The 15,115-nt window shown below is 29.3% G+C and overlaps 1 protein-coding gene across 2 annotated transcripts in view; it reads right to left on the bottom strand.

Moving 5' to 3' along the window:
- The window catches only part of LOC148234650 (solute carrier family 7 member 14), a 169,421-nt gene extending 156,487 nt beyond the window's left edge, over positions 1-12,934 (bottom strand). Inside the window, exons 1-2 of one of the 2 annotated variants that reach the window (XM_088185669.1) lie at positions 12,741-12,934; positions 12,383-12,505 (exon numbers count right to left, since the gene is read on the bottom strand). In XM_088185669.1, the coding sequence (XP_088041795.1) occupies positions 12,383-12,396 (14 nt within the window). In that variant the 5' untranslated portion in view covers positions 12,397-12,505; positions 12,741-12,934. The remainder of the gene's footprint in view (positions 1-12,382; positions 12,506-12,740) is intronic. The other variant, XM_088185668.1, reaches the window with a different exon arrangement.
- Between the last annotated feature and the right edge of the window lie 2,181 nt (positions 12,935-15,115).

Genomic DNA, 15,115 nt, shown 5'->3' with positions numbered 1-15,115 from the left:
ATATAGTACCAAATTATTATTATGGAAATAATAGAAATGATGAATATTAAATATATTGAAAGCATACATGTTACTTTTAATTTAATAAAGTGCAATAAGCAAAATATTTTTAGTGAAGTGTACCGTAAATTCATTTCGTGAGTATGGGCATACAAATGGTTAGACCTGGTGGCCCAGAAATAACAAATCAAAATTTTTATTTCTAAATTTAAAAAGTGATAAAAAATCAGGTAATTAATACTAATCTATTGAAGAGTCTCACTTACTTTGTATTTGTAAGATGTTTCCAATGATATAAATTTGTTTTCGAAACTATTATTTCAAACAAATTAGACCCAAAGGTTTAGAAACACTGGTTAAATGACGTACTTGACAGGTATTTATGCGAAAAATCATAAGGAAGCTACATATTAAATTTGAATACAATATCTTAATTGGTTTACAAGTTATAGGGAATTTACTGAAAAAGATAATTGTTTGCGATTTTTCCGTGAGAAATCGCCCGGCCACCAAGCAAAGTTCGGCAAATAAATACCGGTCGTTAAGCTGTTAATATAGATTTTTTGAGATTATTTTGTCGAACAAAACACCTGTTATGACCGAATTTCCTTGAATTCGATTTTCGCGATTTCAGAAAGGCCTTTGTTATTAGAATTGTAAATATTTTTACGCCTAACTTAAAAACAGATTTGCATTTCCATACCATAAGAATGAATGAATTGAATGATCATGATGCAATCGATTATTTATATTTTTGGCAATTTAATATAAAATTGGATGACCCTGATGATCAAAAATAAGTTGCAACATAATATAGTACTTTCAATAATTCTTAAATATATATAAGGATTTACCAAAAAATTCTTAATAAATAAAAGATAATTTCAAGATTCGATAATACCTGAATATGCAAAATAAATTGTGTTAAGTCTCAAATTTTTGATAATAAATAAAGTGCCCTATTTTTTTCTACGATGCAACATTCGTTAAATCGAGTAGTAGTCAAAACCGCAAGATGTGATAATTAAAAAAAATTGGACATATAGAAAGCTTCTATTATTTGCTCTCTTACAGCTCTGCAGTGTTAATGACAGTATTTTGTCATAAAACATTAGCAAATATTAACAACATCAGTGTTGTTATATATGTAAAGTAAAGGATCATTTGACGTGGAAATCGATCTTATCAAAAAATTAGTGCAAAAAATACGGCATTATTTTTAAGAGACAAAATAATTTTTAATATTTTAGTCATATTAATTGAAAAAAAAAACGATTTAAAGCGAAGAAAGAAAATTATTTCAGACTTTATTATTAATGATTTATAGCAGCAAATTACACACCAGAATTTGTCTGAACTCGAAACTGATAGAAAAGAGCAAAAAAAGTCGCTTCCCTCTTCACGTCGAATGGAATCCGGAATTTAATTCGATTTTCGAAAACAATAGAAAGCTGTATATAGTATATGTGGCTATAAAGCCACCGTTGGTATGTTGTGCGGAATTAATCAGTTTACGAATGGCTTTCTGGCTAATCATCCGTGCAGAAGTAGCGACGCAGAGACTGCAACATGTGAGTTTCATCCGATTAGCTATACAATTAATAAAGCAAATACCTACAACGGTTTGGTTTCCCGACATTTCCCACCAATGCGTTCCGTTGTTATTACATTTTAAGCCGCCGTGTTAACCCTTTGAGTGCATTACACGCTGCGCACATCAACGTGAGTGGGTCTGCATGGTAAAGGACCGTCAGTAATATAATTTGTGACTTTTGTGACTTTTTATTAGATTAGATTTTTTATAAACCTATTGTTTCATAGTTTAAGCTTTTTACGGCATTGACAATTTGTGTTAAATAATTTATTTTTACAAAAAAAAAGCAGCATTATTTTGAAACCTCGCGATTATAAATATATCTTTGCCGCTTTAAATATTTCTAGAAAAAAATTACGCCGGGAATCCCCCGAAAAAATATACAGTGCCGGACTCTGATTGCGAGCAGTCGTCCGTTATAACGTTGTTTCAGAATTTGCATGCTTTAAAAACCGCGGGCGTACCTATCTGAATTCTTGGAACCGAAGTAAAAAAAACAGCGACATGTCCGATAAACATACTCTCTAGAGCTGAAGGTGGGTAAATATGTAAATGAGGGGCGTTTGAAATGGAAATCCTTCCCCCAAAAATCGGAAAGTGTTCAGCGCACCACGCGGTCGATAGTCATTCCGGCGATTATCACTGTACAAAAAGTTAGGACACAGAAATGTAAATAACACGCTAAAGAGTTCCACTATTTTGTATTTTAATAAGTAATTATACATACTAGTCATTTATATAAGTGTGATACACTTTCCTATAATTACAAAACAAGCACTTAAAATAGAGAAAAATACAAATCAGTTTGAAATAATTGAAGATCTTATGTAGTATGATCTTAAAAATGTCAATGTCCATTTTAACGATATTTTTTATTATTAAATAGATAGTGCTAGGCTTTTTTTACAAGCTCCATTAAGAAAAAAAACGTAAAACCAGCACTATCATAAAAATATCACCAATGTCAAAAAAAAATTGTACGAAAACTACCAATGTCATAAACATTGCTGGTTCGTTACATTAAACTGACTAAGCAATGCATTTATAAATTGAAAACATAAAATATTAAAATATTCAATAAAATAGTTTTACTCATATTTCGTAAGAAAAGTTTTATATTACTCGTTTTTGTTAAATGCGATTTAATCACAGACACAAGAGTGGAAATAAAAAGAAAATAAATGTGATGTATATGTGTGTTTAATTAATGGCGCTTTTTTACACAAGAGGATCGAGCAGCTCATGTTACAAAAACGCCGCAAAAACACAAGAGCAAACGCACACGTGCGTGCACAGTACATATATTCACTAGTCTGTGCGTGCATTTAAATTTTCTGTTATATAAACAAAATTTCGTTTTCTTAAATGTCGAGGGGACATGTACAAATAATCTCTGACAAGATGCATTTTAAATTTTCAAAATACATTAGTTGCAGATCCTTATTTGAGTGATTCGGATGTAATTTTTAAACACCTTACATTTTATAATGGAAAGTTGTTCGATTAATATTACTTATAAAAAAAGTAAGCAAAAGTTAATTAGAACAGTGGGAGTGAAAGGATTTTTTCATATTAATCATGTGAGTAAGAACATTCCCCAAAAATATTGGAGGGGATTGTATTTAAGTAATATTTATATTTAAACAGTGAAAAATCGTTTAATATGAAATATGAAAATAAAATGGAAATGTTTTTTTGTGTTAAACTATTGATAATGCTGCAGTATTATTAGAAAAGTTTTAGCATTATTTTTCTAATAAGAGTATTTTACACAATAATTGATTATCACTGGATTTTATCGAAAAAATTATACACTTAATTAATATTTTTGGAAAAAAAATTTTTTTTATCTAAAAATAATATTGTCTCTGTTATTTTATTTTTTCGCTACTATTTACATTTTGTAGTATTATAAATAAGAATGTACTCAATGAACGGTTTTCATTTCATGTTAAAATTAAACACATAGTTAAAATCATATAGTATTTTGCCAAAATATTTGCTTGCCAAATATTTAAGGCGATAGAAATAAGGAGCCAGATTAATTTATGTTGGATATTCGTTATTTATATTTTTTTAATACTACAAAATAATTTATTAAATAATCCTATGCCATCAACGATAACAAATTAAACAGAAGATCGAGCTGTAAAAATTTGTTTTAATGAAAGCAGTACACAAAACCGATTTTTTTCCACGAATAACCAATTCTAACGATACTGTGTTTAACGGGTGAGTATTTTTTCTAAATACAATTACAGACGGTCAAACAAAGCGGCCGTTAAAGTGACGGCCGTTTTTGAGCAACAGTGCCAGGGGCGAATTCACGGGTTAGGGAATTTCGGATAATTGTCATTCCGGTGTCCCCTTCATTTGCATATTTACTTTGCGGCCCACGTTAACTCCACTCGCGATCAACCCTAGATAATCCAGAAAAACACACCTGGTTCCTGGTTAAAACCTGACTTTAAAAAATGAAAAGTAAACGTGACTTCTTTCTAGTGTATTGATTGTAAATTTGTTGTAACTATGACTTTTAAAATAATTTTATACAATAATATAAAAAATATACAAATCTATCTACGAAAATTTTATTTAATTAAATTGCATTTAAAAGCAAATTAGCTAATAGGTTATTGATTGTCATTTTTTTAGTAATGTTCGTTAACCATGCTATATTCATTCGATCTCAATTTAAGAGCTCGCCATTTTACTGTTTACTGTTTACAAACAGCATATATTTTTATATAAAAAGCAACTAAAATCTTAACATACGGGTAAAATATAATAGTCTATTATTATTTCTCGATTATCAATATAATTTTGATGCCACAAAATAATAATTTATTCGACATTCTTACTCACGAGTGACGACCTCGTAAAATTAATTATGCATTAATATAATTTATTAGGAAGTCTTGTGTATACTGAAACTAATATTAATAGCTCATATAACTTATTTATAGAATCTCGCAATTAGAGCTACTCGAGCTATTAAAATAAAATTTTAGCTCTTTAATCAAAAAGCCTTGAACTTCAATTCCGGTCCCGACGACATATATCTCGGCAGAGTGTGGCCCTTTGAATACATATACATAATATGATGTAGCGAATAAGACGGTAGTGTGGGTGGGTGTGTATGAGGGCGACTATGACCCCGTAACCTATACAAGGGATGAACGCTTTATGGGGTTAGACATTCGCCGGCGGTGTTTTAATCGTGCCGTTACAACTAACTGAACGGTTTAATCGATATACAGGTTGGGTTCAAAAAAATATTAATGTTCAGATTTACGTCAGACAAAGCGTTAATAATTTATCAGGTACAAATTTGAACATTGGATTTATTATATATTTAAAAATATACATCGTAAATCATCGACGATAAATTTAAAACCAGATTCACCGCGATAATGCACCGGTTTACGTCGTTGCAATTATATTTCTATTTATTCAAATAAATTTTCTAATACAAAATAAAATAAAACTAGAAGCTAAGCGCGCTTAAAAAAAACAACTCCTCGTCGCTGAATAACTTGCGTCAGAGCGCTGAAGTCCCAGACGCAAATACAAGAATAAGGGTCGCGATTGCTAATCTTTCGAGCAAGAGCTGACAAACTTTTTTAAAAAAAGGGTCAGATCAAAAATATTTAAGAAAACAAATTTAAATGAGCTTCAAAAAAAATTTTTTTTTTAATTCAAATTTTTTTCATATTTTAATTTATCATAAATTTGATTTATTTATTTGTGCTGGATTTGATCTATGTGGCGTACTTCGCCCACCCCTGCTTTAGAGTGCCTTATAAATCAGATTTGAAACCATGTTTGATGCTTTATAACTCAAAACATTCGTAACTTTAATGAGTACACATTATTTAAAAAAAATTGTTTCTATTGAAAGTCATTCTTTCATATCTAAACTGTTCCCTTTAAACCCTATTTAACAACAAGAGGTACAGGAGTAAATTAAAATTAAACCTATGCGGTATTTCATTTAAAATGAATATAAGTTTTTATCTCTCCGCTCGTGACATTGCTACATAAAATACAATATCTTGTATTTTTTTATTTGTAAACTTGTACAATAAAAAAATCAATGACCAAATAAAAAACATTTAACAATATAGAAAGCTAATTGCTAAGCTTACAATTTTTGTACCCTTAAGTAATATATTTTTTAAAACATATAAAAAAATAATAGATGCTTAATAGCGTGACAGAAATATATGACGGATTATATGAATAATTTCAATGCAATTCAACTTAGAAATGAAATTTAAAGCGTGCTTTAAACGCTTCAGTTTTGAGTTAAAGTTGATTAAAAACGACGGTTCAAAGTATTGTGTAAATAGTGTATTTTCACTTGAATTCCCACTGCAACTATTCTTAGTAACTTATTTAATCTGCTTAAGAGAATTGCTAAATATTCCTTCGCGTTGTTTCGCTTACGCTCTACCGTATTAATTTTACTTTTACTCTTTAAATTAAATCCTAGGGATGCAATCATTAATTTGTAAAAATGTAACGCGTGCATTTATATTATGACATTTCATGAAACTTTTCTTGTTTGCACTTCATAGCAGTTTATTTTTATTTACTGCTTTACGTTACGGCATTTTGCAGCAAAGTTCAAAGCGACCTTTTACAAAGTTGTTCTGTGCTATGCAATACATTTACAGTAAAAGAGGAATGTAATTGCTCATAATAGTTTATCATTTGAACCGCAACCGTATTTATTTATAGATACATACATATGAGGGTATGTAAATTAATATTATTTCAATTATAACATAACTTCGATCAATCACTCCAATTTGTGTTTGCCCAATTATCTTAGACAGTGGCGATGTCTACATCTATTTAATAAGACAGGAATACACGGATTGAATCGAAATGTCATTATAATACAATATACTCTTGAACAAGTCTGCCGAGAGGGGGAGGGAGGGGACGAATTCCCGGGGACCGACTCTGGAAAAAGTCATAGCAAGAATATATGTACAAAAATAGTTAAAACCGACTTCAAATAATGAATCTGGACTAAACTATAGTTGTTTGAAATGTATGTATGATGTATTTCAGTTATAAGTTCCCTCTGCCTTTTTTAGACATACAAGAATTAAAGGAGCAGAACATTGCCTTCAAAAACACCCACTTTCTAGGTAATACTTTCACAATATTTTTTTTGACGCGGCTCCTTTTGTGCTAAAATTTCTTTGCAAATTATTGTTGAATTTATCGCTTTTTGGACGTTTAAAAAATATTAGACATTAGAGGAAATATTCAACGAATGTAATTTAGGTATTCAGTGTAAAAACTAAGATCAAATACATAAAAAATAACGAAAAATCGACAACAGCACAATCTGAATTATATAATTTTTATATAGATTGTATTATAAGTAATTTGACAACTAGATTTAATGCAGAAATATTAATAAATAACACATTCACTTCAATGTGATTATTTCAAAAAGAAAATCGAGAAAAAACAGTTTCGAATCTATCCCAAAAATATTTTTTTAAATATGTCATTTCAGTAAAATTATATCGCAATACAGTTTCACTAGTAGATATATATTTTTATTAGTATAAATATAAATTATCTGGCAGGTGCAAGTCAAAATATATGTTTTCAATTTTTCTATAATAAGTTATAAATATATATTTAGATATTTATCATTATTTATTTACATCTGATGTATATATGTTACAGTGAATGTGTATTTTTTAATAAAGTTATATTTTCACTAGTAAAATCCAAATACATTTTCAACAGTAGATATATATTTCTACTAGCGAAAATATAATTTAACTGATAAGATATTCTAAAATGGCTATGAAACGCAAATTCGACAGTTGCGAAACGTCCATTTGCTGTTCAAACCCAAACCTAATCTAATGAAAATTCTAAAACCAAACAAACAACTTTTATTTGATCAAGTCCAAAATACAAACTAAGCCAACTCATTTCTCACGGGGAAATAAGCGGAAGAATAAGTACAGACAGACATCGCATATTACATATTGCTCCATAGTTTGTTTGCATTTCTATATTAAACTATGTTTTAAAAATATGCTGATCAAAGTATATTCAAATCGAATTTTGGTCAATAGGAGAGCACAAAAAACAATTATCACTTCTCGGAAGGCAAAAATTCACGTCAAAAGTAATAAAATCGTGTCGACGCCGTCGCAGTGGGAACGATCGGTAACGAGCGTTCCCACTGCGACGGCGACGGCACGATTTTATTGCTTTTGACGTGGATTTTTGACTTCTGAGAAGTGATAATTGTTTTTTGCGCCCTCCTATTGGTCAAAATTTGGTTTAGATATGCTTTATTCGTATCTCACTTATTGTAAATCGTTAAATTGTTATAAAAATACGTAATATGAGCACTAAATTTCAATGACGCCCTGTTTGTTTAATATGTCAAACAGATAATTCGAATTAAATTAAAATTTAATAATAATGAAATTATATTTCAAGAATTTCTGAATATTTAATTTGGTGATTGCTATCAAAAAAAGGCGATAAATAAAATTAATAAAATTTAATTATCTTTAATGTTTTATGTAGATTATGGCAATTAAATCAATAAATATTATTGAAAACTTTTAAATACTAAAAACTGAAGGCGTATATTTATTTAATCAAAATCCACATTTAAGCTATGCTTTATATTTAAATAGCTGATAGTCGTATCTTCATTTGAAATATAGAATATATTTTTGAATTCAAGCTACTGTTGTATAGAATATGTAGCGGAACGACCAGTTCTATCGCTTATTTCTGACCAGTCAAAGTTTGCTTTGTATTATAAATAATTGATTACGTAACTATTCTAGTAACACACTTCCGTTCCAATGATAGCGCTACAAGTGTAAGAAACGGGTTAAAAAGTGAACACAGCCATGCAGTTTTTCGAAGCAGCTGGGAGAAAAGTAACGGGTCAAGATTTTTTAATTGACTCGGGCGCTGACATCAGCGTCATTTATACGTCCATAAAATTTCATTCGTTCAAACATTTGGAGACCAACTTTTTGTAGAGCAGATTTCCTACAACACTTAAATATTAAATTAAATTTGATTGTGCTACTGGAAACCGAATCCGTGGCTTCTGTGCTACAATCTATACTTTATGGACTAATTAACTGTGTTTTAATAAAAAAAAACAGCTTAGAATAGATGTTACATAGAAGGGGCGGTGCGGCAGATTATCCTATTAGTGGTAAAATAAAAATAGCAAATCACTGATTATGACTTATTGCTAATCTTATTTCTCTTATATTTGATTATCATAATATATACAATTATTTTTCTCGCAATGAATCACTAGTTTGCCGATCGGATATGTCTCATTTAAGTTTGTTTGTTTCAAAAGCAAATTGTTTTTGCAGCGAAGCCTTTCAGCGACGTATATATTACACAATACAATACTATTTGCGTGCTCCAGACAAATGCCGATATTGACCTATTTTCCTACATAAGGCTTAAATACGCGAGACTCCCATTAAAATTAGTTAAAAATAAATATTCAAAGGTCTAATTTTATACATATAAAATTCGTTTTTGCCAAATTTATTACATTATTTATCTTTGGAAAATAAATTATTGATAAATAAAGTGCACACAAGTGGGTGCCGAAATACATTTTTGGCGAAACATCGAGAGAAAAAAAATCGTACATATAAAAAAAGCATTTAAATCAGCGTTACGATTTAATACAAAAGAGGTTTTTTAAAAATGTCTAATCTGTGTTAAAAAATAATTTATGTAATTTTATTTAATAATTTATAAGTTAGTCAAAATAACTTTTGTATTATTGCAAGACAACTAAATTTTAAAAAGAACAGCAAAAAAAAAGTTTTCCTCAAAAAATATATATATTATTACAGACATTGTGTTCTACGTATGCAGTTATCTAAAGCAATTTATCTCAAACGATTTGCCCTTTTTGTATGTTAGCCTTCGGATGTTGTATATCTGTTATACAGCATCTGTATAGTGATAGGAAATAATAATAATAAAAATTGTAGTAGCTTATAAACTTATCAAGTTAGCGTTTGATTCGTTTGGGTCGCTACCAATACGATCAAAAATTTATATATGATTTAATATTTAATATGTAAGCCAATTTTGGACACGGATTGCGTTTTAACACTGAATTGATATATTTAGGTATGACCCTACAGTCGACCACTTAATTATTATTTTTAGTTCAGGACTATTGTACATTTGCCTTATAAATAAAAATTTGCTTTTAATTATAATGCTACCTATTTCAACTAGCTAAACGTAATATATATTTGTTAAGCTAAGCATTAAATTGTGTAACTAAAAGTTCTGTATATATTAAAATATATGTATTTTTTAAATTACTTATAAATATATTTACAATATTATGTCATTCATTTTAGATTTATTTTATTAGAATAAAGGGAATAATAAAAATATATTTATATATTTTTTACATTAACCCATGACAAACCTTGTCGAAGGATTTTTTTTAAATTCATATTATATATACAACGTCTACTTGAAATCCTGCATCAAGAAATTTTGTCACCATTTTGATGAAAGACAGAAAGTTAGTAATGGAGTTAGTAATTCAGAATCTATAAATATTTATGCACAATAGTTGACTTTTATGCATTTACAAAGATCAGGAAATGATTGCATCGCAACCCTTTAAAATAAAATGAAGAACCAACAGTCGTTTTTTTTTTAATTTAAGTTTTAACACTCAGTCGTGCTATATCTATGTTAATATATAATGGACTGCGAATTCCTATATTAAAAAAATATTCAGCCGCAAAATATGTACCAATCGATGGCATATTATTTGAATTTATTTTTAAAAATCTGCAACTACGGTAATTAAAATATTTGTAAAGTAATAGGTGAGCGGAAAATTACGATATCAAGAATAGTCCTGGATATGGAAGATGTTTTGAGAACATATGTGGAAGCATATCCTACTCAAGATAAACCTGATATAACAGTGCATAGGCATATTTAGAAAATTGGGAAGGTTTGGAAGCGAATTGAACAAAAAAGTCGGTGCGTCTCCGCATATCGCAAAATATAAAGCTGAGTCATCATTTGATAACCAAACATAAGAAATGGGTCTTGTACGACAACAATCGTCTTCGGTTATTCAAAGCTCATGTAGCAAAATCTACCTCAAAGCCAGGAACACTCTAGAAAACATTATTTTGTTTGTATGATGAAATTGTGCATTATGAAACTCAATAATAAAAATACAATAAAAGCAAGCTTCTATTTTGATAAGCTGGATCGTTTAAGGAATAAAAATGTCGAATAGTTCTAGCGTCCCCATGTGCCGAAATTATCATCCATATTATTCTCCAGACCTTGCTCCTTTAGACTATCATTTATTGCGATCGATAAAAGATTAAATTATAAACGATATGAAAAAAAAAAGCTATTAAATAATAATACACTAATTTCAATATTTTCTGATATGATATATGATATTTTATTTAAATTTAAAATAGCAGTGTGAAAGTATCTTGGTGTTAATTTTAGTTTCCGTTTAATAAAAAGTATAACCATTTCTTAAAAATTTCAGTGCCTATATATTTTTTTTATAATTAACTTACTTTAAAATAAAACTAGTCAAATAAATCAATTGAGATTTTCTAGGAAAGTGCTTTTTTTAGAAAAAAAAATCGGTGGTCTCGTTTTATTACATATAAAATAAAACTTTTTATAGTCGAAAAAAAATATCAGACACGTCTATAGAAATCTACCTACTAATCGAAAGTGTAATTATTAACTCTGATGCGTTTGCTACTACTTATAATACTTTGATACACATGTCTCATATTGAAATCAGTATATAAAATATCTATAAAGATGTGATTTAAACATAACATTTATAATCCGCGCACTAGCAAACCCACACAGTTATTGCGTACAGTGTAGTAATTTTCATATATTACATAAAAATATATATAAATATATCAGTACATTTTTGCAATTAAAAATAATACTCGCTTTTTGGATTTTATCAATCGCATGCGATTAATATGTAAGTATTGTATTCGGGAATATTTTTTTATACATGTCACTGATACATCGATACATAAAAGTAATTATCTATTAAAAAAATGTAAATCGTAAATATTGATTTAAAAACATGAGGTTGCTATGAAAATATTATTGAGAAATTAACTGTTGAGAAATTTACAAGTATAAAATGATCGTGCTAGAGTTGAGAGCTTTGAAGATGAAGAAAGTTGCGAGCGTTTTTCTTCATTTAATAACGAGCATTTTAATCAGATTTGCATGAAAATCGAGGCATTAGCAATCCAATGGTTTTGGATTACTTAAAACAGTGGTAAAAATCAATTAACATTAAAACACATTTGTTAAGAAGTAGTTTCTTTACCACGATCAGGCATAAATAAAGCATTTCGAGAAACAGTAAAAAAATATAACGATCTAAATTTGTAATTATTATTATTTTTAAATTAAATATTTGCCGAGTAAAATATATTTTAATTCGAAGGTCATGAATAGTAATTAAATTTCTAGCAACCTTACGCTATTTTTTTCTAAATTTTATAAAATATTATTGTATATATTATTTTTAAAAATGTAGATGTGTATATGCATAGGTATGCTAGTGCGGCGAAAGTGTTAACGTCAATCGATCTCAGCTTTTGAGAAGCGCTCTAACGTTTCCTTTGTGTTGTTTTTAGGCATTTTATAAATTTCAGAAAAAAATATTCGCATGTAAACATATATAAATCGACTCACCTCAAAGTCTCCATGTCGCTGCTGTTGCTCGTTCGCACTTTTATTATCACTCGAAAGTTAGTAGCGTATTATTTAGGATAGAAAAAATAACACTATCATAAAGTCGAATTACATGCTCTTGAACTGCAAAATATATATATAGACTTAAACGCGATAGAGATCAATGGAATGCGCGAGTTATGCGCTCGAAGTATGAATGGAATTTTGTATGCAACAAATGGAATGTTTGTATCTCTACGTATTTATATAGTGAAATATATTTCAATCGACGTTTTGACGCGTTTTGAATGTACGTGTGTACATATATAATGAAAAAAAAATAAAAAAAATAAATCGAAATACTATGTCAAAAACGTACTCGATCTCTTAAAAGTGAACGCAGATGCGAAGCGAGGAGCGCGCACAGTGACGCTCGTCGTTTGATGGTTTATAATATTTATTTTATTTTTTTTCAAAAATTTAATTTGCGATCTCGTAGCGATCGTAACGTCGAGTCGCCGAGGTTGCAGAGGACTCGTGTCGGTGTTGCCGCGCCGAACGGAGGACCGACACAGCGAGGAAGGCTCTATCGCAGTTTGATATCGACCCCTGTGGCTGTGGCCCCCACCGAATTCGCGACGCCGAGACGCGCAGACGCGAGCCCTCCGACACCGGCGTGAGTGTGTCCAATAAAGGCGCCGACCCTCGCGCTCGTGGGGCGCCCCCTCGCGTATGCTGACCTGGCGCCCCCGCTCAAGAATACCTGTAGAGCTGAGAGTCTGAGAGGGACGTGTGACGCGATCAGCCGAATGATTGAGCACACCGCGAGAGCTTGCCACACACCTGAGATAATTTGAATCTGACATAAAATTACACGCTGATTTCAGCCGTAATGTTAGATTTTCCGAATAGCGTCCGCTTTTTAAGATATCGACGATTTTATCATTGAAACTTTTTCCAATGCATCAGATAAGGTTCAACAGATTTTCACTGTGATAAGTTGATAAAATACAAGATGCAGCAATATTTCAAGGCAATCCTTACAAAAGTTTGCGAAAATTAGAAAAACGATATAATACATATGGAAATTGATGAAAATATTTATCAAGATCCTCATATAATAGCAGAAAAAATGAATTCATATTAAATTGAGAGTATAGAAGAAATTGTGAATTCAATACCTAAGTTTAGTAATTTAGTACAATATAATAATAAAGCTTTGAATGTAAAATTTATTAAATTAAAATCATTATCATTAGAAGAAATGCATACCATAATATATCAATTAAAAAAATAAACCAGTACTAATAAATTATATGTAAATGTAATTAAATAATCTAGAAATAAAATAGGAACTAAATTAAATTATGTAATAATTTGAAGATTGCTACTATTGTATCCTTACTTAAAATAAAAAGATAGTTAAAAGGTTGCGAAAATAAGACTAATCAACACGTTGCTATGTATAGGAAAAATGATAAAATACAGTGTAATTTTTTTACTGTGAAAGTGAGGCAAGTCCACTCAAAATAAAATAATTTTAATAAAAATTGAAAAGCGTACTATGTTAGTTACTTTCCATAGTTACGGAGGAGCTAATAATCATTTTTAAAATAAAAGTTGAAAAAGGATGGAAAATATATTCAAAACAAATTAACACTTTACCTACCGCTCACGCCAATTGGCGTCCTGAGTGTGCCGAAAGTTAAACACCGCAGACGCCAATTGGCGTCCTGTGTATGTTTTCGTTTCCATGTCAAATTAAAAATATATGTGTTTAATGTTTTATTTGCTTTCTTTTAAGAGATAACTAAATAAATGTATGAATTTTCATTTTATTTTAATTTTTTTTTTTTAATTATATTTAGACAAATGCGAAGGTTTTATAAATATATTTTATATTTCTTTCATCAGGCAGTTTCACTACCAGACAAACTTATGTATCTTTTGATGTGGTCCGAATATTTTAACAATTTTTTCTAGACATGTTATAAATGTAACAATGCATCAATTCAAGCCATTATTAAGTGGTTCTCAACATGTGGTTCGCCGGAAATAGAAATTAATTATTACATTTACATATTATTAGATTTTAAAATTGATTGATGATTTTAAAATTATAAAAGCAAGTAATTTAGGAATTTAAATAAAAATAATTTAGATTGAGTTAACCAGCGGTTCTCAAACTTTTTAAAATTTCTAAAAACTTTTATCCAGCACACTTTTTTTTCGGACGGTGTAAAAAAAGAAAAAATATGATATTTTATACACAAACATATAAATATGTTTATTTAAAAATAATTTATTGGGTAAATGGGTTTATTTAGAAATAAAGTCAAATTACATAAAATTTAAAAATACGATGTACATATATAAAAAGTACAAGACACTAAAAATTTATCATATCATTAACCATTAGATAGTATTGGATTACTGAGAATCTCAAGATTGTCAGATTAGTAAGATTCTATTGTATTTTTTTCTATCCTGTTATAAGGAAATTCCAACATATTTTTTGTGAGTAAATATCATCTCCCGTCAGATAATACTGGCTTACTGGAAATACCGAATCTCAGTGACACATTATTTTAGAAAGTGGGAATTTTTTCGAGTTATTATTTTTGAATTATTAGCACGATACACATAAAAACTTATGGATAAGAATTAAGTTTAAGTTATACTATAACAGTGTTGAAATAGAAAAAAAAATATATATGAAAAAAAAATAGAATCTGTGGTACCATAAGGAAGTAT

The sequence above is a fragment of the Plectrocnemia conspersa genome, unplaced genomic scaffold, assembly GCF_051122295.1.
Source record: "Plectrocnemia conspersa isolate PC_06_02 unplaced genomic scaffold, ASM5112229v1 ptg000005l, whole genome shotgun sequence".
Lineage (NCBI taxonomy): Eukaryota > Metazoa > Arthropoda > Insecta > Trichoptera > Polycentropodidae > Plectrocnemia > Plectrocnemia conspersa.
The sequence above is the reverse complement of the archived record's forward strand: the minus strand, read 5'-3'. Positions and strand labels throughout refer to the sequence as shown.